The 26,755-nt window shown below is 46.8% G+C and overlaps 1 protein-coding gene across 3 annotated transcripts in view; it reads right to left on the bottom strand.

Annotated features, from left to right (window-relative positions):
* Positions 1 to 25,687, bottom strand: part of KDM2A (lysine demethylase 2A) — a 147,132-nt gene extending 121,445 nt beyond the window's left edge. Inside the window, exons 1-3 of one of the 3 annotated variants that reach the window (XM_031015923.3) lie at positions 25,594 to 25,687; positions 23,923 to 24,100; positions 22,615 to 22,739 (exon numbers count right to left, since the gene is read on the bottom strand). In XM_031015923.3, coding sequence (XP_030871783.1) covers positions 22,615 to 22,656 — 42 coding nt within the window. In that variant the 5' untranslated portion in view covers positions 22,657 to 22,739; positions 23,923 to 24,100; positions 25,594 to 25,687. Of the gene's footprint in view, positions 1 to 12,088; positions 12,211 to 22,614; positions 22,740 to 23,922; positions 24,101 to 24,812; positions 24,945 to 25,593 lie in introns of those variants that run through there. The other 2 variants (XM_055354597.2, XM_031015924.3) reach the window with 2 other exon arrangements.
* Between the last annotated feature and the right edge of the window lie 1,068 nt (positions 25,688 to 26,755).

Below are 26,755 nucleotides of genomic sequence, written 5' to 3'. Positions count from 1 at the left end.
GATCACGTGACGTCAGGAGTTCGAGACCAGCCTGGGCAACATGGTAAAACCCCAATTCTACTAAAAAAAATACAAAAATAGCCAGGAGTGGTGGAGAGCACCTATAATCCCAGCTACTCAGGAGGTTTGAGGCAGGAGAATTGCGTGAACTCAGGAGGTGGAGGTTGCAGTGAGCCGAGATTGCACCACTGCACGCCAGTCTGGGTGACAGAGGGAGACTCCGTCTCACAAAAAAAAAAAAATAGTTTTTTTTAAGGCCAGGCACAGTGGCTCATGCCTGTAAACCCAGCACTTTGGGAGGCCGACGCAGGCGGATCACTTGAAGTATCAAGAGTTTGAGCCAGCTTGGCCAACATGGGAAAACCCCGTCTATACTAAAAATACAGAAATTAGTCGGGCATGGTGGCACACGCCTGTAATCCCAGCTACTCAGGAGGCTGAGGCAGGAGAATCTCTAGAACCCGGGAGGCAGAGGTTGCAGTGAGCCAAGATCGCGTCATTGCACTCCAGCCTGGGAGATGGAGTGAGACCCTATCTCAAAAAAATAAATAAATAAATAAATAAATAAAAAGAGAAAGACAGACAGACAAAAGCGAAACTAAAATATAATTCCACTGAGTAAGAAAAAGTAGTGATTAGGAAGGTTGTAAAGAAGCTTTTGAAGTGGTGGCAATTTCAAATCTTGACTGAGTAGTAGTTACACGGGTATTTGCTTCATGCTTATTCACTACACCATATAAATTTATGTTTTACGGACTTTTCTGCATGTGCTTCTTCCCAAGAAATTTTCAGAAACTGAACCAACACTATTTCATACCGATGCTAGTGCTCCTAAAGTCCTGTAGCAAAGACCCTCTCAGATGTTTATGAAATGAACAGACAGGCCAGATGCAGTGGCTCACGGCTGTAATCCCAACACCTTGGGAGGCGGAGGCGGGAGGATCACCTGAGGTCACGAGTTCAAGATCAGCCAACCCCGTCTCTACTAAAAATACAAAAATTAGCCGAGTGTAGCGGTGTATGCCTGTCATCCCAGCAACTCGGGATGCTGAGGCAGGAGAATCACTTGAACCTGGGAGGCAGAGGTTGCAGTGAGCTGAGATCACGTCATTGCACTCCAGCCTGTGCGACAAGAGCAAGATTCCATCTCAAAAAAAAAAAAAAAAAATAGATATATATATAACTGAAGTGTTTACAGATGAAGTAATACTATCTGGGATTTAATTCAAGACAACTGAGAGGGAGTAGAAGATAGAGATAAAAGAAGATTTCCAAGTTTTGATAATTGTTGAAGCTTGGCAATGGGTATATGGGTGTTAATCACACCACTATTTACTTCATATAATCTTTCCATATTAAGTTTTTTATATGTTTCTAATTTTAATTACTGTACTTCTAGGAATAAGGATTTAATAGGAAACACAGAAAAACAAATACATAATTGAGCTCCTTGTACTTTTATTTCTAACTTTTTTTTTTTTTTTTTTTTGAGATGGAGTCTCATGCTTGTCCCCCAGTCTGGAGTGCGATGGCGCAATCTCGGCTCACTGCAACCTCCGCTTCCCAGGTTCAAGCGATTCTCTTGCCTTGACACCCTCCCCCCTCCCCCCTCCAACTTCACCAGTAGCTGGGATTACAGGCACCTGCCACCACACCCGGCTAATATCTGTATTTTTAGTAGAGGCAGGGTTTCACCATGTTGGCCAGGCTGGTCTAGAACTCCTGACCTCAGGTGATCTGCCTGCCTTGGCCTCCCAAAGTGCTGGGATTACAGGCATGAGCCACCACACCCAGCCTTATTTTTAATGCCCTAAAAAAAGTAGATATACAGTGGGCGCGGTGGCTCACGCCTGTAATCCCAGCACTTTGGGAGGCCAAGGCGGGTGGATCACCTGAAGTCAAGAGTTTGAGACCAGCCTGACCAACATGGTGAAACCCTGCCTCTACTAAAAATGCAGAAATTAGCCGGGCATGGTGATGCACACCTGTAATCCATTACTCAGGAGGCTGAGCCAGGAGAATCATTGGAACCTGGGAAGTGGAGGTTGCAGTGAGCGGAGACCGTGCCACTGCACTCCAGCCTGGACGACACAGCAAGACTCCGTCTCAAAAATGAATGAATGAATGAATGAAATACCATTCAGCCATAAAAAAGACTGAAATTCTGTCATTTTCGGAACATGGATGGAATTGGAGAATATTAAATAACATGAAATAAGCCAGGCACAGAAAGAGAAGTATCACGTGTTCTCACTCAAATATTAAAGAACTAAAAAGCTGATCTCATAAACAGAGAACAGAATGATGGACACCAGAGGCTGGGAAGGGTGTGTATGAGGGGCAAGGGGGTGCATAAAAAGAGGATGGTTAATAGGCATGAACATACAGTTAGAAGGAATAAGTTCTGAAGCTCAATAGTAAGTAGGGTGACTATAACTAATAACAATGAATTTTATATATATATATATATAAATTTTTTTTTTTTTTTTTTTGGAGACGAGTCCCATTCTGTCGCCCAGGCTGGAATACAGTGGCACGATCTCAGCTCACTGCAAGCTCTGCCTCCCGGGTTCACGCCATTCTCCTGCCTCAGCCTCCCGAGTAGCTGGGACCACAGGCACCTGCCACCACACCTGGCTTATTTTTTGTATTTTTTAGTAGAGACAGGGTTTCACCATGTTAGCCAGGATGGTCTCGATCTTCTGACCTCATGATCCGCCTGCTTTGGCCTCCCAAAGTGCTGGGATTACAGGTGTGAGCCACCACGCCCAGCCAATAACAATGAATTGTATATTTCAAAATAGCTTGAGAGGAGGACCTGAAATGTTCCTATTAAATATTCAAGGTGATAAGATGCCCCAAATACTCTGACTTGGTCATTACAATCTATGCATCTAATAAAGTATCACGTGTACCCCCAAAACAATAGGGAAAAATTGTTTCGCATATGAAGAAATGGTTAAATAATAAGGGACAGAAGTAAATGGATGGGTATCTTCAGATGCTTGTGTTCCCCAAAATATAATGTTTAGGAGAGTTCCTAATATTTTCATTGATGAGACAACGTGGAGTGACATTCCAAAGAGAGGGGGATAAACTGAGAAAGTGCCCACAAAGCTAAATGAGTAGTATTTATCAACCTTTGACTTGAGCAAGCACGAGGTAAGAGGTCTGGAGAAAAATTAAGTAATCCATGTAGTAATTAAAATATAGCGTTTTTTAAACTAGTTCTACCTAATAAAAAGTGATCCAAATCTATGGTGATACCTCATGACGTTAACCCAGAATCTCTGGTAAGGTTCTTCATAAAGTAGACTCAATAAATAACTGGTGAATTAAATATGCTACTACAGACAGAAAGGTTAATACGAATAAATCAAAAGTATACTTGTAACTTTTTTTTTTTTTGAGACAAAGTTTCACTCTTTTTGCCAGGCTGGAGTGCAATGGCACAATCTTGGCTCACTGCAACCTCTGCCTCACAGGTTCAAGCAACTCTCCTGCTCCAGCCTCCCAAGCAGCTGGGATTACAGGCGCCTGCCACCACGCCTGGCTAATTTTTTGTATTTTTAGTAGAGGCGGGGTTTCACCATGTTGGCCAGGCTGGTCTCAAACTCCTGACCTCAGGTGATCCACCCGCTTCCACCTCCCAAAGTGCTGGGATTACAGGAGTGAACCATCGCGCCAGGCCTACTTGTAACTTCTTTTAAGGTTTTCTTGAGACATAGTCTTGCTATGTTGCTCAGGGTGGTCTTCCGGCCTATATTCTTTGTATAAAACCATGATTTTTTTTTTGAGACAAGATCTCACTCTGTCACCCAGGATGGAGTGAAGTGGCGTAATCATAGCTCACTGCAGCTTTGACCTTCCAGGCTCAAGTGATCCTTTCACCTCAGCCTCCCAATTACCTGGGACTAGAGGTACACGCCATGACAGCCAGCTAATTTTTGTATTTTTTGGAGAGACGGGATTTCGCCATGTTGCCCAGGTTAGTCTCCAACTCCTGGGCTCAAGCCTTGAACTCCTCCTGCCTTAGCCTCCCAAAGTGTTGGGATTATAGGTGTAAGCCACCGTACCCAATCTACAAACCATGGTATTCTCTCTCAATTGGCGGCACCACCCATCAACCAGGAACTCAAGCTAAGAACACAGGAGTAGGCCAGGTGCGGTGGCTCACGCCTATAGTTCCAACACTGTGGAAGGCCAAGATGCACACATCAGTTGAGGTCAGGAGACCAGCCAGTGCAACACAGTGAAACCTGGACTCTACTAAAAAAATACAAAAATAGCCAGGCATGGTAGCACATGCCTCTAATCCCAGCTACTCAGGACCTGAGGCAGAAGAATCACTTGAATCCGGGAGGCAAAGGTTGCAGTGAGCCAAGATCGTGCCAGCGCACTCCAGACTGAGTGATAGAGCGAGACTCTGTCTCAAAAAATAAAAAAAAAAGCAGCAGCAGCAGCAACCTTGCAACCTTTGGGCCAGTCGTGGTGGCTCATGCCTGTAATACTAGTACTTTGAGAGGCTGAGGCAGAAGGATCACTTCAGCCTAGGAGTTCAAGACCAGCCTGGGCAACCAACGTAGACAGATCCATCTCTAAAAAACAAAAAGAAGCTAGGTGCAGTGGCTCACGCCTGTAATCCTAGCACTTTGGGGGGCCGAGGTGGGCAGATCACCAGAGGTCAGGAGTTCAAGACCAGCCTGGCCAACATGGAGAAAACCCATCTCTACTAAAAATACAAAAATGTGCTGGGCGTGGTGGTGGGTGCCTGTAATCCCGGCTACTTGGGAGGCTCAGGCAGGAGAATCATTTGAACCTGGGAGGCGGAGGTTGCAGTGAGCTGAGATCATGCCACTGCACTCCAGCCTGGGGGACAAAGCGAGACTCCGTCTCAAAAGAAAAAAGAAAAAAGGAAAAAAAAAAGTAGCAATCTTCGGCTGGCAGGGCTGCAGGGTACACTTACTTGCCCTGGCTTGGTTAACTGGTGTCACCAGGAAGGGTGTAGTAATGGGCCCCTTCTGTACTCACTGAAGGTTATTTAAATAAGACTTAAGGAGCATGGTGGGGGGAGAAGCAGTCTTCAAAAACTTAATACTACTGCCTGTGATTCAAGGATACTGTGCCTAAGATACCATTAGTGGTTTAGAAAAATGTCAGCAAGTTCAACTGGCAGGAAATATGAAGAAACGATTTTAAAATAACTTTAAGCTGTGAAGTGTGAAATTAAGGTAGCTACCTCTAGTTAATTTTTTGTTTCCAACAAACAGAAAAACTGCTACAACAATTCCAATGGTTCTCAAACTTTACCATCTATCAGAATCACCTGGAGAACTAGTTGAAACACAGGCTGTTGAGTCCCCACTGCCAGACTTTCTGATTCAGTATGTTTGGGGTAGGATCCAAGAATGCAGTGGCACAATCTTGGCTCGCTGCAATCTCCACCTCCCAGGTTCAAGCAATTCTTCTGCCTCAGCTTCCCTAGTAGGTTGGATTACAGGTGCACACCACCACACCTGGTTAATTTTTGTGTTTTTGGTAGACATGGGATTTTGCCATGTTGGTCAGGCTGGTCTCGAACTCCTGACCTCTGCTGATCTGCCCACCTCAGCCTCCCAAAGTGCTGGGATTACAGGTGTTAGCCACCGCGCCCAGCCCAAGAATTCCCTTTCTAACTAGTTCCCAGGTAATGTGGTCTGGGGAGCACACTTTGAAAACAACTGGTTTAAATTATTAGAACTAAGAACCTTGTAGGTGAATAAAATAAAGCTAGATAACTTACCTATGCAACCTGATTAGCAATCCAAGGTTCTTTTCATTGTTGAAATTCACTTACTGTGTTCTCTATATTTTATGTATTTTTAGGACTACATAACACATTTTTGTTCAATTCAATAGACAAGTTTTGAGCACTTGAATAAAACATACTCCTTGACTTATAGAAGTCTACTCTTACTAGGTAAAAAGAGACTCACGGTCAAATACAGACTTGTGCCACTTAACGGCATTTCACTCAACAACTGTGTATGTGACGGTGGTCCTATAATATTATAATACTATAGTTTGGCCAGGCACGGTGGTTCGCACCTGTAATCCCAGCACTTTGGGAGGCCGAGGCAGGTGAATCACAAGGTCAGGAGATAGAGATTATCCTGGCCAACATGGTGAAACCCCGTCTCTACTAAAATACAAAAAATTAGCCGGGCATGGTGGTACATGCCTGCAGTCCCAGCTACTCGGGAGGCTGGGGCAGAAGAATCACTTGAACCTGGGAGGCAGAGGTTGCAGTGAGCCGAGATCGCACCGCTGCACTCCAGCCTGGGTGACAGAGCTGAGACCCCTTCTCAAAAAAAAAGACCCAATCATATGCCAGTAAGTCCTTCCTTAGACCCAGAATCATACCCAATTACCTACTCAACAGTTCTACTGTGATATTTCACAAGCACTTCACATTTAACCTTTTCAAGTTTTCTCAAAACTGAACTTATGCTCCTTTGCTCAGTCCCCAAACCTGCTCTTCCTTCAGTGTACCCTATTTCAATAAAAGAACTGTATTATAAGCCATGCACTAGGAAAACTTGGGAGTCATACTTATATTTACCTCCTTTACACTGACCCTCAAAACATTCAATGAAAAGTCCCATGATTCTATTTCATATATAGTTCTCAATCATAGAATCAATCATAGAATCTCAATCATAGAATCAATCTCCTCTCTAGTTCTGTCAGCACTCAACCATACCACATCATTGTCTTACCTGAACCAATATAGTAGCCTCCTAATTAATCTCCCCAAATCTATTCTTGCCCTCTCCCTGACCCTTTCTCTACATTGCAACCACTGACATTGGTCCAAACGCATTACTACTCTGCTGAACTTCTGCCTTCCCAATGGCTTCAGGATAATGCCCTATTTGATCTGACCTGTCTACCTTGTCAAGAATTTTAACTCTCTCCTTCACTTATGTCTCTTCAGTTACAATGGCTTTTTTGGTGTTTTGTTTAGTTGGTTGGCTTAGTTGGTTGGCAGGTTTCTCAAACATGTCAAATTCTTTCCAACCTTAAGAGTTTCTGCATGTGCTAATCACTCTGCATCTTTGCCTGGTTACCTCCTAGTCACCCTTTAGGTCTCAACTTCAAAGCCTCTCTCAGGAAGGTGTTCTCTAATGTTTCTATCTACTACTGAAGTCTAGATTAGCTCACTCTATCATATACTGTTACTGCAGCCTCTGTTTACCTTTGTAGCCCTTTGTGTAACTGTAATTAACATGACTAGTATTTGTTTAATGTCTGACTTTTCCACCAGACCAGAAGCTCCATGACAGAGGGACCATACCTGTTTTATCCATTACTGTAAGCCAGAGCCCTACATGGTATCTGAACATGGTTAAATGATTAGTATTATTTTCTCATTCCTACCTTAGGGCTTTGCATTGCCTGTTCCCTATACCTAGGGCCCCAGATCTGGTCCCCGGAACCCTTGAACGTCACAAGATTGGCTGTTCATCACTCAGGTCTCAGTACAAAATGCCACCTTCTCAAGAAGCCTTTCACTGATCACTCAATCTCAAGGAATTCTCCATCCTACAAGTATCTCATCACCCTTGTAATTTCTTCAAAGCACTCAGCATTATCTGAAACCACAGCATTTAGAAGACCCAAATAAAATGCTTAGTACAACATAAGCACTCAACAAACATTTGTTTAAGTGAATGAATCTCCTGAATGAGAACAGATGACTTGGGAAACACCCTCAATTCATCAGTGAAACATTTATAAACTGTGTCCCAACAAAGTTGATGAAGAGGCAGTATAACTTAAGTATGCTCTGGAATCACCAGACTGTTTACTTTGAATCCTGGCTCTGTCCCTTAACTGGATAACCTGAGACACTTAACTGCACTTTGGATCTGTTTCCAAAACTTTAAAATGGGAGTCAAAGAATCCATTTCAAAGGGTTCTTGAGAATTAAATTAGTGATTGAAAATGCCAGTACCAAGCACACAGTACACATTCAATCAATGTGTGCTATTATCCATGAGATTGGGCTTTTATCTCCTACTTTCAAATATGCAGTGTGACTTTTCCTTTACCTTATCCCCCAAAAATGGTTTCTGGCCTTGTGAAAAAGTCAGATATTAAACAAACACTTACACTAGTAATGTTACTTATAGTTACACAAAGGCAACAAAGGTAAACACAGAATGCAATGAAAGTATATGATAGGGTGAGCTATCTAGAATCTAGACTTCAGTAGTGGGTAGAAACATCAGTTCATAATTCTACAGGGTGTGCACCATTGAATTCCAAGGGCATCTTTATTCACATAGATTAAGATATGTGAATGGCAACTTTTGGGATTACCCAACATGTAGCAGTGTCCACAAGTTCTGGCAACCCCAAGAATGGTGATGATCAAAAGACTAAGATGGTGATGATCAAAAGACTAAAATGACAAAAAGACACAAGAGACAAAGAAGTACTTTGCAAACTATAAAACTACTATAAAATGATCACCACATTTATGAATATATATTATCTTGAGGTCACTTTCTGAAACAAGTCATTTACCCAGATTACTGCCTTGACAAACAAAAAAGTTGCTAACGTCTGTAATCCAGGATCTAAAGAGATGAATTAAGGCTGAGGGCCACAACCAGCTCATGAGGCAGTTTTTCAGAGTGATCATGCAGTCTTCAGCTACAGGGCAATTAAAAATATTTTAACATTTGCTCACAACAGCACCACAACTTTTATCTCATTTCCCTATCCTTCAAAGAGAGTATCAAAAGGAAATCTGTGCTGGGCGCGGTGGCTCACGCTTGTAATACCAACACTTTTGGAGGCCGAGGCAGGTGGAACAAGGTCAAGAAATCGAGACCATCCTGACCAACATGCTGAAACCTTTTCTCTACTAAAAATACAAAATTAGCTGGGCAGGGTGGTGCATACCTGTAATCCCAGCTACTCGGGAGGCTGAGGCAGGAGAATCGCTTGAACCCAGAAGGCGGAGGTTGTGGTGAGACGAGATCGCGCCATTGCACTCCAGCCTGGGCAACAAAAGTGAAACTCCGTCTCGGGGAAAAAAAAAGAAAATCTTATCTGCTGTAGCTTAATGACTGATGTCTAGACAGTGAATGCTTATGTTACCGAAATAAGTTGATCTTTGCGTATGTTAAAAGGAGTAAAGAAAATATGCAACTGGGTTGAGGACTGTCATGACCATGAAGTTAGTTTTGTGAAAATTCAACAACAGAAAAAGGGCTTCATGCTTACTTTTGCAAAGCATGATGTGGGAAACACAATGTGAGACTGCTTTTGAGATGTTTTGTGTTAGATTTATCTAAAATTCAAGGCCAGGTGAGGTGGCTCACACTTGTAATCCCAGCACTTTGAGAGGCTGAAGCGGGTGGATCACCTGAGGTCAGAAGTTCGAGCCCAGCCTAGTCAACGTGGCGAAATCCTGTCTCCACTAAAAATATAAAAATTAGCTGGGCGTGGCGACGCATACCTGTAATCCCAGCTACTCAGGAGGCTGAGGCAGGAGAATCACTTGAACCCAAGAGGCAGAGGTTTAAGTGAGCCGAGATCGCACCACTACATTCCAGCCTCGGCAACAGATTGACGGTCTCAAAGAAAAGTAAATAAATAAATAAAAATTTAAAAAATAAAATTATAAAATGAATAGCAGATAATCAGGATGGAAACACGCAACCTATCTACTGGGTATTTCCCTTTACATCAGGGTTTGTCAACCTTGTACTATTGACATTCTGGACCTGTTCATTCATCGTAGTTAGGGCTGTCCTGTGCACTGCAGAATGCTTTAGCAGCATCCCTAGCCTCTACTCATTAAATACCAGTAGCACTACCCCAGTCTGACCATCAGAAATGTCCACTGCTAAATGTTTCCTTGGGGGCAAAATCATCCCCAGTTGAGAATCTGCTTTAAATCTTCTAGTATCTCCAACTGTCTAAAGCCTCATCCACTCATATTCTCTCCTCAAAGTTTCAAAAAATCTTTCCCCCGGTCTTCCTGGTAATCCAAGCTAAATCCCAAAGTCTACCTTAATATTTCATTTGTCTTTGCCTTCAAAATCCTCAGAAAGCACACTGTACAACTTCAACAAGGACAGGTCAGTTTTCTTGTTTAAAACCACAGTTGGTGCCGGGCATGGTGGCTCATGCCTCTAATCCTAGCACTTTGGGAGGCCGAGGTGGGAGGATCACAAGGTCAGGAGTTTGAGACCACTCTGACCAACATGGTGAAACCCTGTCTCTACTAAAAATACAAAAATTACCTGGGTGTGGTGGCGCAGGGCTGTAAACCCAGCTGGCTGAGGCAGGAGAATCGCTTGAACCTGGGAGGCGGAAGTTATAGTAAGCCGAGATGGCGCCACTGCACGTCAGCCTAGGAGCCAGAGACTCTGTCTCAAAAAAAAAAAAACCACAGTTGGAAGCCGGGTGCGGTGGCTCACGCCTGTAATCCCAGCACTTTGGGAGGCCGAGGCGGGCAGATCACCTGAGGTCAGGAGTTCAAGACCAGACTGGCCAACATGGCAAAACCCCGTCTCTACTAAAAATATAAAAATTAGCCGGGCATGGTGGTGGGAGCCTGTAATCCAAGCTACTCGAGAGGCTGAGACAGAAGAATCACCTGAACCCAGGAGGCAGAGGTTACAGTGAGCAAAGATTAGGCCACTGCACTCCAGCCTGGGCAACAGAGTGAGATTCTGTCTCAAAACAAAAAATAAAAACAGGCCAGGCACGGTGGCTCACACCTATAATCCCAGCCCTTTGGGAGGCCAAGGCGGGTGGATCACTTGAGGTCAGGAGTTTGAGACCAGCCTGACCAACATGGTAAAACACCATCTCTACAAAAAAAACACAAAATTAGCACGGTGTGGTGGCGCATGCCTGTAATCCCAGCTACCTGGGAGGCTGAGGCAGGAGAAATGCTCGAACCCTGAAGGCAGAGATTGCACTGAGCCGAGATAGCACCATTACACTCCAGCCTGCCCAACAAGAGCGAAACTCCCTCTCAAAAAATAAATAAATAAATACAAATAAAAGCACAATTGGTAAGAGACTTCATACTAAAACTCAAGGCTCAACATCCCCAATTAAGTACTCTTCTCTCTCATAACATGCTGCTATCCATCAGTTACAAAGTTTAGTCAGTCCTTCACTGCCAATGTGTCTTGCTTCTATCTCTTCCTTTCCATTTCTACCTATAACCCACAGCAATGGTTCTCAAACTTTTGCGTGGATCAAAATCACCTGCCTTGTTAAAACACAGATTGCTAGGCCCCAACTCCAGAGTTTCTAGTTCGGTAAGTTTGGGGTGGGGCCCAAGAATTTGCATTCTAATATGTTCCCAGACACTCAGTTAATGCTCATGCTGCTAATGAGAGACCTACACTTTGAAAACTACTGCCTTAAGAGTTCAGGGTTCCTGTCACCTCAAAAGGCAAGCTATTTGAATTTCCTTCTAGACCACCCCCGACCTGAAACTGGAGACATTACTCCCAAAATGCCACTTTGGCCAAATCACTGTTATATTAAAAACAAACTGGCTGGACGCAGCGGCTCATGCCTATAATCCCAGTACTTTGGGAGGCCGAGGCAGGCGGATCATTTGAGGTCAGGAATTCCAGACCAGCCTGGCCAATAATAGTTGAGACCCCATCTCTACTAAAAATACAAAAAATTAGCCGGGCGTGGTGGCACGTGCCTGTAATACCAGCTACTTCGGAGGCTGAGGCAGGAGAATCGCTTGAACCCAGGAAGCGTAGGTTACAGTGAGCCGAGATCGTGCCATTGCACTCTAGCCTGGACATCGCAGTGAGACTCCATATCCAAAAAAAAAAACAAAACAAAACTTCTAAAGGCTATGTCCATACTTGGCTTTCAAAGTTGTTTAAAATTTCTACCCAATGTTATCAGCAGTGCCCCTCAAAAGACACCACCTACTTCAGTCTGCTCATCTATCAGAGATCCACAGAATAGGCCTTATAGTAGTAGTATAAAGCTTATGCTGTCTTTACCACCTGAAAGGCCACCCTCTTCCCTCCTCCTCTCTACCTACCTGAAGGAGGCCTTCACCAATGTATTTGCCAAAAACATTCGTTTGGTCACTATTTGCTGCCTTTTATCTTTAGGGTTTAACTTTTTACCAAGTACTCACAGACAGAGAAAAACCCCAAGAACCTAAAATTTAAAACAGAAAACAAGGATATGAGTGACATACATAAATAAAAGCCTTGACATACACACAAACTGCACAATACTGCCGTTTTAACAGATCAAGTGCAATAAGTTCAAAGTTCATGAAAAGAAAGAATGTGCCATCTTTGTTTGAAACATAATCAAACACTGGCTATCAAATATTTATAGCTATCTAATTCAGGATGTTAAGCAGACAGACGTTAGCAAGAAGATGTTAAAGTAGGCGGGAAGTGGTGGCTCATGCCTGTAATCTCAGCATTCTGGGAGGCCAAGGCAAGTGGATCACCCGAGGTCAGGAGTTCCAGACCAGCCTGGCCAATATGGTAAAACCCCATCTCTACTAAAAATACAAAAATTAGCCAGGCGTGGTGGCACACACCTGTAATCCCAGCTACTAAGGAGGCTGAGGCAGGAGAATTGCCTGAACCTGGGAGGCAGAGGTTGCAGTGAGCCAATATCGCACCACTACACTCCAACCTGGGCAACAAGAGCGAAACTCCATCTCAAAAAAAAAAAAAAAGAAAGAAAAGAAAATATTAAAGTAGCCTCAAAAGAGAGAAAGTACTCAGCCTACACACCGTTGAGTAAGAGTGGTTATTATTATTTTTTTGAGACGGAGTTTCGCTCATCACCCAGGCCGGAGTGCAACGGTGCGATCTCAGCTCACTGCAACCTCCACCTCCCGGGTTCAGGCGATTCTCCCACCTCAGCCTCCCGAGTAGCTGGGACTACAGGCGTGCACCACCATGCCCAGCTAATTTTGTATTTTTAGTAGAGATGGGGTTTCGTCATGTTGGCCAGGCTGGTCTTGAACTCCTGACCTCAGGCGATCTGCCCGCCTCGGCCTTGCAAAGTAGTTGGGATTACAGGCGTGAGCCACTGCACCCGGCCTGTTTTCTGTATAAAGTACATAAGAGACGTTGGATGGTATGAGAGAAGAAACCTGGGAGTTTGGAGTCAGGGTACCTGAGTTCAAGGTCTGGTTTCACCTCTTACCGACTCCGTGATCTTGGGCAAGTCATGGCCCCTCCCTGGGCCTCTCTCTCCATAATTAAAAAAAAAAAAAAAAAAAATCAAGGTTTAAAACGATACCATCTACCTTCCAGGGTTGTTTTGAGAATTAAATAAGGTAATACATATGAAAGAACTTAGCCTACTATCTGGCATATAATAAATGTTTACTGAATTTTAACCCTTTTTGATGTGAAAGTGCAATGCAAAAATAAAGTATTATTCCAAAAGTGAGATAAACAGAGAAAATTAATGAAACCTAATTAAGAGTGTCCGTTACCCCCCCAAAATAGAAAGATACAAAGAATGTATGTCTATCTACATGATATACATAATGTATCAATTCCTTGACTTAATAATCAAAACCAAGACCCGAGAATAACACAAACATCATCACTTGCAACTTCACAGCTTTAAGGCTGTCTAAAGGTCAGCAAAACCTAGGCACAGTTTAGGACAGGATTAGAATAGGAGAGCTTAAGGCCGGGCACGGTGGCTCACGCCTGTAATCCCAACACTTTGGGAGGCCGAAGTTGGCGGATCACTGGAGGTCAGGAGTTTGAGACCAGCCTGACCAACATGGTGAAACCCTGTCTCTACTAAAACAATATAAAAATTAGCCAGGTGGGGTGGCGGACGCCTGTAATCCCAGCTACTAGGGAGGCTGAGGCTGAAGAATCACTTGAACCTGGGAGGCAGAGGTTGCAGTGAGCAGAGATCGCAGCATTGCACTCCAGCCTGAGTGACCATAGTGAAACTGTCTCACAAAAGAAAAAAAAAAAAAGAATAGGAGAGCTTAAAATTCAGAATAAACTTTAATTTTTTTAATTTTTTTTTTGAGACAGAGTCTCTGTCGCCCAGGCTGGAGTGCAGTGGCACGATCTCAGCGTACAGCAACCTCTGCCTCCCGAGTTCAAGCAATTCTCCTGTCTCAGCCTCCTGGGTAGCTGGGATTACAGGCATGTGCCACTACGCCCGGCTATTTTTCTTTTTCTTTTTTTTTTTTTTTTGAGATGGAGTCTCGCTCTGTCACCCAGACTGGAGTGCAGTGGCGTGATCTGGGCTCACTGCAAGCTCCGCCTCCCGGGTTCACACCATTCTCCTGCCTCAGCCTCCTGAGTAGCTGGGACTACAGGCGCCCGCCATCATGCCCAGCTAATTTTTTGTATTTTTAGTAGAGATGGGGTTTCACCGTGTTAGCCAGGATGGTCTCGATCTCCTGACCTTGTGATCCGCCCGCCTTGGCCTTCCAAAGTGCTGGGATTACAGGTGTGAGCCACCGCACCCGGCCTATGCCCGGCTAATTTTTGTATTTTTAGTAGAGACGGGGTTTCACCATGTTGGTCAGGCTGGTCTTCAACTCCTGACGTCAAGCATTCCACTCGCCTTGGTCTCCCAAAGTGCTGGGATTACAGGCCTAAGTCACTGTACCTGGACAGACTAAACTTTTAAAATCAACTAGACACTTTATTATTTGTTCTAAATGGTCCAAATACCAAATATCATCAATGTGGTAGTCTGACATGTGTGCTACACATACGTTTTTATTTGTTATAGTTTAGGTCTCTGTTTCTTATCTACACTGCAAGACCCAATATCCAGACATCCTCCTCATCCCTACCTGCCAAAGTGTCCTCCATTCTAATTTATTCATTTTTTTAGAGACAGGGTCTTGCTCTGTAGCCCAAGCTGGAGTGCACTGGCACAGTCATAGTTCATCACAGCCTTAAGCTCCTGGGCTCAAATGATACTTCTGCCTCAACCTCCTGAGTAGCTGGGACCACAGGTGAGAGCCACTGCATCCAGACCCTCCTCCACTCTAGTGGCTTAATCCTAGCATTCAAGAAAATTGGTAGCAAAGAAGAGCATATATCCGGGCTTTCAACAATATCAACAAATACTTATTCAGCACTTGCTATGTGTTAGGCCCTATTTGAAGCATCTAGCACACAGCATAAACAAAAACAAAGCCCCAACTCTCAAGAAGCTTATACTCTAGTGGAAAGCTATACACAAAGTACAGTAGTGATTAATGCTCAGCAAAATAAAACAACAGAAAATAATAGGGCTTAAATTTAATCCTCATTCTAGGGGCCCAAAATATAGCTTACTGTGGAAGACTGATGTATAAGAATAAAAAATTAGTTGTCATTATCTGCATTTTTGAATCACCCAAAAATGGTCAAGTTTTTCCTACATTATTAGGAGGGAGGCCGCAACAATGAGACCAGTGCGCTCTCTACCAACACAGACTAAAGACTAAATCTCATAATTAGAAATAAACTAATTCAACAATGTAGACCACATATAATTTTTTCTAGCTAACATTATACTTTCATACTAGAAAAAAAAAGGCTTAAAATAAATATTCTATTTTATCTAGTCCATTCTCAGTCAGAAAGACCTCAGAGTGGGAACGGGTCCAGGTGCAGTGGCTCACACTTATAATCCCAGGAGCTGGGGAGGCTGGAGAGGCCTCCAGGCAGGAGAGAGGATCACTTAAGCCCAGGAGTTCGAGACCAGCCTGGACAACACAGTGAAAACCTGTCTCTAGAAAGAATTTAAAAATAAGCCAGGTGTGGTGGCATGTATCTGTGGTACCAGCCACTCAGGAGGCTGAGGTAAGAGGATCACTTGGGGAGGCTGATGCTGCAGTGGTAGTGCCATTGCACTCCGGCCTGGGCAACAGAGCAAGACCCCTCCTAAAAAAAAAAAAAAAAAAAGGCCAGGTGTGCTGGCTCACACCTGTAATCCCAGCACTTTGGGAAGCCGAGGCAGGCACATCGCCTGCCTGAGGTCGGGAGTTTGAAACCAGCCTGGCTAACATGGTGAAACCCCGTCTCTACTAAAAATACAAAATTAGCCGGGCATGGTGGTGCATGCCTGTAATCCCAGCTACTCAGAGGCTCAAGCAGGAGAATCGCTTGAACCCAGGAGAGGGAGGCTGCGGTGAGCCCAGATTGCATCATAGCACTCCAGCCTCGGCAACAAGAGCAAAACTCCATCTCAAAATAAATAAATAAATAAATAAATTAATTTAAAAAAGATAATCTGGTAATCGCTGCTGAATTTGGGGAGGCACTTTCAAAGGTAAACCAAGGAAAGGTGGGACTATTGCCAGAGTTTCAGTGGCCGCAGTTCCTTGCAACAGATAAATGATTTAGCTATTTCATAATTATATGTAAGACAGGTTAACAGGATTGAATATGTGATAACATAATAACATCTTTTAGAAAAGCTCTCCATTTCTTATTTTTTATTTTTTTTTGCTAGGTGAAAAGTGCTAAAAACTCTCAATTTCATCAAGATTGACAAGCACACCAGGCATAGTGGCTCACACCTGTAATCCCAGCACTTTGGGAAGCCAAGGTAGATCACTTGAGTCTGGGAGTTCAAGACCAGACTGAGCAAAAAAAACCAGACCAGCCTGAGCAGCCCGAACAGGGAGAGCCTGCCTTTACAGAAAAAATTAAAAATTAGCCAGGCATGGTGGCACATGCATGCCTGTAGTCCCAGCTACATGCTGAGATGGGAGGACCACTTGAGCCAGGCGGTTGAGGCTACAAAGAAGAATGATCGCACCACTGCACTCTAGCCTGGGCAACGGAGTGAGACCCTGTCTCCAAAAAGAAAAAGAAATACAGAAATAAATCATTGTTACCTCAGAACAACCCACCCCAGCATCAAAAGGAAGCTTCTATCCCTCCCACTTGAGTACCTTCTCAGGTATACAAACTTGCATCAGAGTTCTGGCTTTGTTCTGGCAATCAATATACAAAAGTACTAATATTTTCATTACCTAAAAAAAATTAAGTCTTGCTTAAGAGAAGCCAAACATTGTTTATCCACCCTTGTCATTTCCTAGCTGTTCCACTCCAACACTGCAAAATATTCTAGTTCCAAGTTCCAGAAAATGTAGCTTATGTTCCAAATCTACACATACACACCATCTTCAAAGGTGCATTTCTTTTCCACACGTAATAGGTAAATAACGAAGCTTGGCAAAAAATACCTTTTTTGTTTTTTTTTTTGAAACGGAGTCTCGCTCTGTCGCCCAGGCTGGAGTGCAGTGGTGTGATCTCAGCTCACTGCAACCTCCACCTCCCGAGTTCAAGCAATTCTCCTGTCTGAGCCTCCTGAGTAGCTGGGACTACAGGCGCCTGCCACCACATCCGGCTAATTTTTGTATTTTTAGTAGAGACAGGGTTCCACCTTGTTGGTCAGGCTGGTCTCAAACTCCTGACCTCAGGTGATCCACCCGCCTCAGCCTCCCAAAGTGCTGGGATCACAGGCATAAGCAACCGCACCTGGCCAAAAAACAATCTGTGTGTGAGAAACGGGGGTCTACGTTGCCCAGACTGGTCTCGAACTCCTGGGCTCAAGTGATCCTCCCTCCCTGGCCTCCCGAAGTGCTGGGAATATAGGTGTGAGTCACCATAACTGGCAAAAGACAATTTTTTAAATTTTTTTAAACTAGTTATTCCATTTTTTTTTTTTTTTGAGACGGAGTTTTGCTCTTGTTCCCCAGGCTGGAGTGCAACGGCATGATCTCAGCTCAGCACAACCTCTGTCTCGCGGGTTCAAGCGATTCTCCTGCCTCAGCCTCCTGAGTAGCTGGGATTACAGGCATGCGCCACCACGCTCGGCTAATTTTGTATTTTCAGTAAAGACGGGGTTTCTCCATGTTGCGTCAGGCTGGTCTCGATCTCCCGACCTCAGGTGATCCACCCGCCTCAGCCTCCCGAAGTGCTGGGATTACAGGCGTGAGACACTGTGCCTGGCCTTTTTTTTTTTTTTTTTGAGGTGAAGCCTTGCTCAGTCACCCATGCTGGAGTGCAATGGCGCAATCTCAGCTCACTGCAACCTCTGCCTCCCGGTTCAAGTGATTCTCCTGACTCAGCCTCCTGAGTAGCTGGTATTACAGGCGCCCTACGCCACGCCCGGCTAATTTTTTTTTTTTTTTTTGAGATGGAGTCTCACTCTGTCACCCAGGCTGGAGTGCAGTGGCGCAATCTCTCCTCAGTGCAACCTCCACCTCCCAGGTTCAAGCGATTCTCCTGCCTCAGCCTCCCAAGTAGCTGGGATTACAGGCACGCACCACCCCCCCCAGTGCCCAGCTAATTTTTGTATTTTTAGTAGAGATGGGGTTTCACCATGTTGGCCAGGCTGGTCTCAAACTCTTGACCTCAGGTGATCTTCCTGCCTAGGCCTCCCAAAGTGATGGGATTTCAGGTGTGAGCCACCACACCCAGCCCTTAACTAGTTATTTCTGATTTTTTTTTTTCCCCCAAAAAATGACTTGTTGGGAGGCCAAGGCGGGCAGATCGTTTGAGCCCAGGAGTTCAAGACTAGCCTTGGGAACACGGCAAAACCCCACCTCTACAAAAAATACAAAAATTAGCCAGGCATGGTGGCACAGGGCTGTAGTCCTAGCTACCTGGGAAGCTGACGTGGGAAGATCACTCGAGACCAGGATGTCAAGGCTGCAATGACCTATGATCATGCCACTGCACTCTAGACTGGGCGACAAAGACCCCTATCTCAAATTAAAAAAAAAAGAAAAAAAAAAAAAGAAAGTTCCCTCCAGGCTGGGTGCGGTGGCTCAAGTCTGTAATCCCAGCACTTTGGGAGGCCGAGGCAGGCGGATCACGAGGTCAGGAGATCGAGACCATCCTGGCTAACATGGTGAAACCCCATCTCTACTAAAAAATACAAAAAAAAAATTAGCCGGGTGTGGCGGTGGGCGCCTGTAGCCCTAGCTACTTGGGAGTCTGAGGCAGGAGAATGGCGTGAACCCAGGAGGTAGAGCTTGCAGTGAGCCAAGATCACGCCACTGCACTCCAGCCTGGGCGACAGAGCAAGACTCTGTCTCAAAAAAAAAAAAAAAAAGAAAGAAAGAAAAAGAAAGTTCTCTCCAAATAGATGATGTGTCCTCTTACACAAACACTGCTAAGATAGCACATTAAACAAAAGAAAACATATGCTAGTTAAGGGTTAATGTATGCAACAAGTACCAATCACCTTACAACTTAAAGAAAAAAAGAAAAAAAAAATCTTGCCAAGACAAAAGTCAAGAGTACTTGACTCTCCTTCCCACTACTCCTCCCTACCTTGTTTAAAAAAAAAAAAAAAAAAAGTGGGTCAGGCACAGTGGCTCGCACCTGTAATCCCAGCACTTTGGGAGGCCGAGGTGGGTGATCATCTGAGGTCAGGAGTTCGACACCAGCCTGCCAATATAGTGAAACCCCGTCTCAACTAAAAATACAAAAAAATTAGCCGGGCATGGTGGCAGGCGCCTGTAATCGCAGCTACTTGGGAGGCTGAGGCAGGAGAATCATTTGAACGTGGGAGGCAGAGGTTGCAGTGAGCCAAGATCGTGCCACTGCATTCCAGTCTGGGTAACAGAGTAAGTCTCCATTTCAAAAAATATACATAAAAATAAAGTGAAGCCGGGCACGGTGGCTCACACCTGTAATCCCAGCACTTTGAGAGGCCGATGTGGGTGGATCATCTGAGGTCAGGAGTTCAAGACCAGCCTGGCCAACATGGTGAAACTCCATCTTTACTAAAAATACAAAAATTAGCTGGGTGTGTTGGTGGGCACCTGTAGTCCGAGCTACTCAGGAAGCTGAGGCAGGAGAATCACCTGAACCCAGGAGCCAGAGGTTGCAGTGAGCCCTGATAGTGCCATTGCACTCCAGCCTGGGCAACAGAGCGAGACTCAGTCTCAAAACAAACAAACAAACAAACAAACAAACAACAAAACCCAAAAGTCCAGGTCCAGTGGCTCATGCCTGTAATCTCAGCACTTTGGGAGGCCAAGACAGGCGGATCGCCTGAGGTCAGGAGTTCGAGACCAGCCTGGCCAACAAGGTGAAACTCAGTCTTTACTAAAAATACAAAAATCAGCCAGGTGTGGTGGTAGGCACCTGTAATCTCAGCTACTCGGGAGGCTGAGACAGGAGAATCACTTGAACCCAGGAGGAAGAGGTTGCAGTAAGCAGAGATAGTGCCATTGGACACCAGCCTGGGTGACAAGAGTGAAACTCCGTCTCAAAAAAAAAAAAAAAAAGTTAAAAGTTTTGCTTGCTGGAAAGGCTCTTCCTTTAAAGTCTGGGCTGCAAAATTCCTTAGATACCTACCTAACAACTTGACATGATAAAAGTGAATTCCATATAGCAATAACTACCTGGAAAAGGAGTTTTATGGCATCATCTCTTTTTCTGTTCCCAAAGAAAAGTTAAATTCAAGAAATGTAAAAATAAAAATAAATCCCAACAATACAATATTCTACTACAGATATGCTTAATTTCTACAAAGTTAGAGATAAAGAATTATAATCTCAACACATGAACTGGGAACAAGACAAATCTCTGAAATTAGGCTCACCGGAATATATGCACGCTGAATATATACTTCCCAATACACACCAAACCTTTCTAGCAGTCACAAAAAAAAAAAAAAAAAGGCCAGGTACTGTGGCTCACGCTTGTTAATCCCAGCACTTTGGGATGCCAAGGTGGGAGGATCGCTTGAGGCCAGGAGTTCAAGACTAGCATGGGCAACATAGCAAGACCCCGTCACTAAGAAAAAAAAAAAAAAGTCTGAAAATTACCCTGGCATGGTGGCACACGCCTGTAGTCCCAGCTACTCAGGAGGCTGGAATGGAAGATTGCTTGAGCCCAGGAATTTGAGGCTACAGTGAGTTATGATCACACCACTGAACGTCACCCTGGGCAGAGCAAGATCCTGTCTATAAAAATAAAAATAAAAGGCCAGATGCAGTGGCTCACACCTGTAATCCCAGCACTTTGGGTGGCCGAGGCGGGCAGATCACAAGGTCAGGAGATCGAGACCATCCTGGCTAACACAGTGAAACCCCGTCTCTACTAAAAGTACAAAAAATTAGCTGGGCGTGGTGGTGGGCGCTGATAGTCCCAGCTACTCGGGAGGCTGAGGCAGGAGAATGGTGTGAACCCAGGAGGCGGAGCGTGCAGTGAGCAGAGACTGCGCCACTGCACTCCAGCCTGGGCAACAGAGCCAGACTCTGTCTCAAAAAATAAATAAATAAATAAACAAATAAATAAAAATAAAAATAAAAAATAGGCCATGGCCAGGCGCGGTGGCTCACGTCTGTAATCCCAGCACTTTGGGAGGCCAAGGTGGGTGGATCATGAGGTCAGATCGAGATCATCCTGGCCAACATGGTAAAACCCTGTTCTCTACTAAAAATACAAAAATTAGCTGGGCGTGGTGGCACGTGCCTACAGTCCCAGCTACTTGCGAGGCTGAGGCAGGAGGATCACTTGAACCCAGGAGGTGGAGGCTGCAGTGAGCTCAGATCACACCACTGCACTCCAAGCGTGGGCGACAGAGTGAGACTTGATCTCAATAAAAATAAATAAATAATAAAGAAGTCTCTTCTCAAAAAGAGTAAGGATCACTAGAAAATGTATTAGAGAACCATTCTTTTTCTCCTAAATTCAGTCTAAAATGCAGAGCCAAATAAAACCACCATAAATTCCTTTAGTAATCTTCTAGGCCTTTCAGGTCAGCAAATTTCACATACTACATACAATTCTGTCGCTTTCCTCATAGCCCACTCTTCAAACACAAATTCAAATTTTTATTAATACTGTGAGACTATTAATAAAGCTCTCTTTGGCTAAGAAAAACAAAAATTGAATTCTTAAAACTCCAATAGGGAAACCTTACGAGGAAAGCATGGCTTAAAGGATCCAAGTGTTCATATACAGATATAAGCCAATCCTTTCAAATCATGTCTAAAATTTCTTTCAACAAGATCTATCTCGTACATTCATCCCAAAACACAGAACTTTATCAGCATCCAGTATTCTACCTACTTGTCTTCAATCAATCCCAACAACCCTTCAAAGCTACCGAAGTGTTAATTTATAAAATAAAAGAAAATAATCCATAGTTCTCCCCGCTCAAAGTCACAAATCCTGGGACAACAAAATCTTAAAAAACGTATTGAACTATCCTTCCTCAAACAGCTTTGCCCCCAAAATTTATATTCTAATCTAACGTAATCAGACGTATTACAATGTCAGTACTGTAAAATCAGGAATCTTTGTCACATTGTAATCCACAAAATCCTTTGGTATACAATGGTTTCTATAAAAACTAAAGGCTACATATAACTCCATTTCCAAACAAGATAAATATATAAAATATAAAACATTTTTGGCCAAAAGCCAAATTCGATATTAATACACCTTTCCCCCTCCTCTGGTGCACAGAAAAGTCACCCGAAAAGTTTTAATCACAGATTCACAGTATATTCACAACTGGAAACAAAATAGTTATCCTACTTCAAAACTGGAGGGTGTGGTGGGGGGAGAAAATACTAACCAATCTCTGGCTGTAACGAATCCTTTCTTCTTCGGGTTCCATCTCTCACTCTTCTGTTGAAATTACTGTAAAGAAACCACTCCAGGGCTGCCTTCCTCTTCCTCCTTAGGAACCAGATTGCAACACTAAAGAATAATGATATAAGCAGAAATGAGAACTCATTCTCAAACTTGTGCTTTCTGTTCACGGAAAGGAGTATTTAAGGTAAGTGTTAAAGGCTCTCTGAAAAATCAGGTTCCTCTTCATGAGTTTGGGACCTTTCTGCTCTTGGGCAAGTGGTTCCATGTCATGTTCAACATTAATCACATTACAACTGTCGGAGGCCTAGACGAAACGAGATATTGGTTTCAGTTCCTTGTGGAAGGGCCACACCACCAGTTTCTCCCCACAGGATTACAACTAGCAAGGATCTCCTTCATGGCAGCATCAGCAAGAAAAAAAAAAGCCCAGGACTTTTATCTCCAGAGAGCTGACCAGGTGAAGCACCACTGAACTAATCCAGATCCTAACCAAATTAGTTCTCTCTCACCGGTAATCAGAAACTAAAGCAAAGAAGGGCAAACTGACTATGTAAAAAGAGGACAAAAAAATTAGGATTTAAATGACCCCAAAACAATTTCCCATACCCCTCCTGTAAGGCCGTGCACAATCGTCGCCTTCCTTTCTAGACTTCCCGGATCTTATCATTCCCAAATCTACCCTCCACCCCAACACAAGATGTGCACAACTCTGAAACAAATTTCAGAGGTGCAAATCAAGGACGAAAATTCCATCTGATCTTTTTAGATAAAGTAATAAAATAAATGACTGCATCTAAGGATACGAGGAAAATACATCTTGTCCAAAAATTAAATAAAAGACCGGCCGGCACGACGGTCAATCCGTAATACCAAGAAAGGGTTTTCTTTTTTCTAAATATTCTCGTGGATAATGGCTTCCATTGAGAACACAGGTTCCCCCCGTTTTTGTCACTACATTACAGCCACGTTAACAGCATCCTTTCAAAACTGTTACGAGACCAGAGGACCCGATGACACAGTTTGCAGAGCAGTTGGAGGCAGAGTCCTCCCGGAGGAAGCCCTGGCCCGAAGTCGGGAGGGAAACCGTGCTTGTACCCCCTGGGCGACGACCGCCTGGGCATGGAGCAGCCAAGGCCGGAGAGGAAAAAGAGCGAATCTCGCTGGGCTCCCCCAGGAAAAGGCGTTTCAATGGTTCACCCATTGGAAAAAGAGACAGAAACTTTGCATTCAGTCTTTGGATAACACAGTCAACCAAACTTCCAAATGAGGGGGGGAGGGGGAAACTCACCGGAGATTCTGCTCGAGTTCTTGTCCAAGTGAGAAGTAAAAGATTCCAAAGCTGAGAGGAATAATTAAATCCCAAACGTCGTCTTCGGTTTTTCCGTGGATCAACCCAGTATCCAGAGAGGGTCAGAGCGACCAGGAAAAGGGGGCAACCAGTTGCTGAATCAAACCTCCTCTTCTGGCTTTGGAGACCGGGAGTCGGAGGCGTCAGGAGAGGGGAGCGCGACCCCTCGGCGCCGAGCCCGGGGCGCCCCCACCTCCCCCAGGCCAGCGGTCAGCAGCCCGGGCCCGAGCCCCGGGCCGGCCCCGGCCGCAGGGAGCGCCCTCCTCGCCGTGCCCTCGGCCAGCAGGGGCTGGTCGCCTCCGGGAGCAGCGGCCGATCAGCTGAGACCGGCCGGCCCGAGGCTCCCCGCGCCGCCCCGGCCCCCCGGAACGCGGGCCCCGGCCCCGGGGGGCGGACAGGGCGGGAGCGGCGCGGCGCGCCGGGATGGGGGCCCTGGCTCCCCTCGCGTCTCCCCCTCAGCTCTGGCTCCGCGCTGCGGGACGAGCCCCCCGGCTACTCCCCAGTCGCAGAAGAGGGATTCCGGGGGATGGGCCCCCTGGCGTTGCCCCTCCTCCCGGAGCGCCCCCTGCCCAGGAAAGAGAGAGCGGCGACGGGCCCAGCCGCTGGGAAGGTGCTCCGAGAGCCGCCGCCGCCGCCGCCGCCGCCGGGGAGGGGTGTTGTTTCCCTCACACAGGAGGAGCCGCTGAAGCAGCCGCCGCCATTTTGAACCCGTCAGACTCTCACATACACACAGCTCCTCCGAGGCGCACTGCGCAGGCGCCACCTCCCCACCCCTCCTCCAGCTCGCCTCTCCACCCCCCACCCCCTTCAGGCCTCCCTGCGCTTCTTACCGCTCTCCCGGGCGCGCGTGAACGCGCACGCGTCACTCCCCTCTAACGCGGACACACCGCCGGCGCGCGCACGCGCGGATGCGTCGGCCTCGAATCGCCCGCGCCCCGCGACGCCGACGCGGCTCCCTGCGCCCCCTCGCGTCAGGCCGCCCGCCCTCCCTCCCTCCCTCCTTCCCGCCGGCCCGCCGCCCCCGCTCCCCGTCGGCGTTCTTCCAGGGCTCGGGCCCGGCTGGCTGCTCGCGCCTGCGCGCAGGGCACCGATCCTCCTCCGCGCGCCCTCCCCCCACACACCCTCACACACACTTCGCCTCTGTGACCCCGCCCCTCGCGGCCAGCTGTGCTGGCCGCCCTCCCCCACCCCCCTGGGAGGGTGGTGACCCCCCGACCCCCAACAAAGCACATCACCCCCCCCAAGCAGTGGGAGACCTGCGCCCCCTTCCCGTTCAACCGCCTTTGGCCCCAGGCGGCCCGTCACAGTCACACAACCTGAGGGCCGGGAGGCCTGGGCCAGGGCAACCGATACCCGCCTCAAAGCAGGGTCTCCCGGGGTCAGGCCGCCGGGCTGGGCCCGCGGGACCTGGGCTCCCGGCTCAGGCCTGCCCAGGGCGAGAGGGCGCAGGGAAGGGGCGCATGGCCGCCGGCTGCCCTCCCTTCGCGTGCCGGCCGGTGGGCCGAGGCCGGCTTGCCCGCCATTCCCGGGCAGGCCCCGGCGCCGCCGCCACGGGGCCCGTCTGCCCTGGGCCCGGGGGCTCCTCGGTGCAGCGGCCTGGCCCCGCCTCACCCACTGCTCGTCGCTCCGAAGGGGCAGGAAACAGGAGTAGCATGTCTGTCCTGGGCTCGGCTCCCCGGGGGAGCTGCAGGCGCTTAACAAGGGCGTCCACAGGTACCAGGCGCAGGAGCGGTCTCCGCGACGGCCCGGGGGCGGTGGCGGCCGGCGCGCCCACCGCCGGCCGGAGGCGCCCGGCGAGGTGGCCCAGGAAGCCCCCGCTCCTCGGCCACGCTCAGCTTTCCGCCGCGCCGGTGCCCCCGGCGGCCCGGGTGGGACGTGACCCCGCCCCCGGCGAGTCGGGGCGCCCCCCACGGAGGGGTGCGCGGGCCGCCCCCGGCCCCCGGCCCCCGGCCCGACCCTGCCGCCCCGGGCCGTGGCGGGCGCGGGAGGCCCGGCGGGGAAGATGTCTCCTGTTGGTGCGCGCAGCTTCGCGCGGGGGTCAGCGACGGGGCAGCGGCCGCCCGAGCTGCGCCGGCCCTGCCCACGGACCGACTCCCGCGGCCCGACAGCTGCCCGACGGGCCAGCAGGCTCCGAACGTCGACGGAGCCCGGCCGGAGGTACCCGAGCAGTGCCATGCGAGCAGCCCAGCCGCGATCCGGGCATTTCCCCAGCCAATCTCTTGCTCTGGGGCCCGTTTAAATTCTAAATCCCACAAAGGACGGTGGCTGGGGCGTTACACATCGGGGTTGGCACTATTGGCTCCACTACGCCCTTGCTGAGCGGTGTCACACAAATCTTTTTCTCCCTGCCTTGGTTTCCCACTCTTTAAGCTCTGACTCCTGGAAGCAGGGAATGGAGCAGAGAGGTAGGGCATGGAGTGAATCATATAACCTGCATAAACAGCCATCAACTCTTTCAGGAGGACGTTAGCGAGACAATTAAAATAATGATACCTTCTAATTCTATCAAGGCTTGAACTCCAAGGTAAAAGCGCTACGTAAATGCAAGGTATTATTATTTATTACCACAGAAGGTTTTTCTGCATGCAGAACTTGGGGAGTTTGTGCAGACATTCTCTGCTTTGTTTCACAACATCCTTAGGAGACAAGCTAAAGTGCCTGTTAGCGCTATATTCGTTTTAAAGATGGACAACTGAAGTATAGAAAGGTTAAAGAGCTTGCATAATTACTCCAACAGCCGACTGAAACATCTCACAAACAGCAAAAAAGGTTT

This window comes from Gorilla gorilla, chromosome 9 (assembly GCF_029281585.2).
Source record: "Gorilla gorilla gorilla isolate KB3781 chromosome 9, NHGRI_mGorGor1-v2.1_pri, whole genome shotgun sequence".
NCBI classification, from domain to species: domain Eukaryota; kingdom Metazoa; phylum Chordata; class Mammalia; order Primates; family Hominidae; genus Gorilla; species Gorilla gorilla.
Note: the sequence above shows the minus strand (reverse complement) of the source record. Positions and strands in the feature narration are given on the sequence as shown.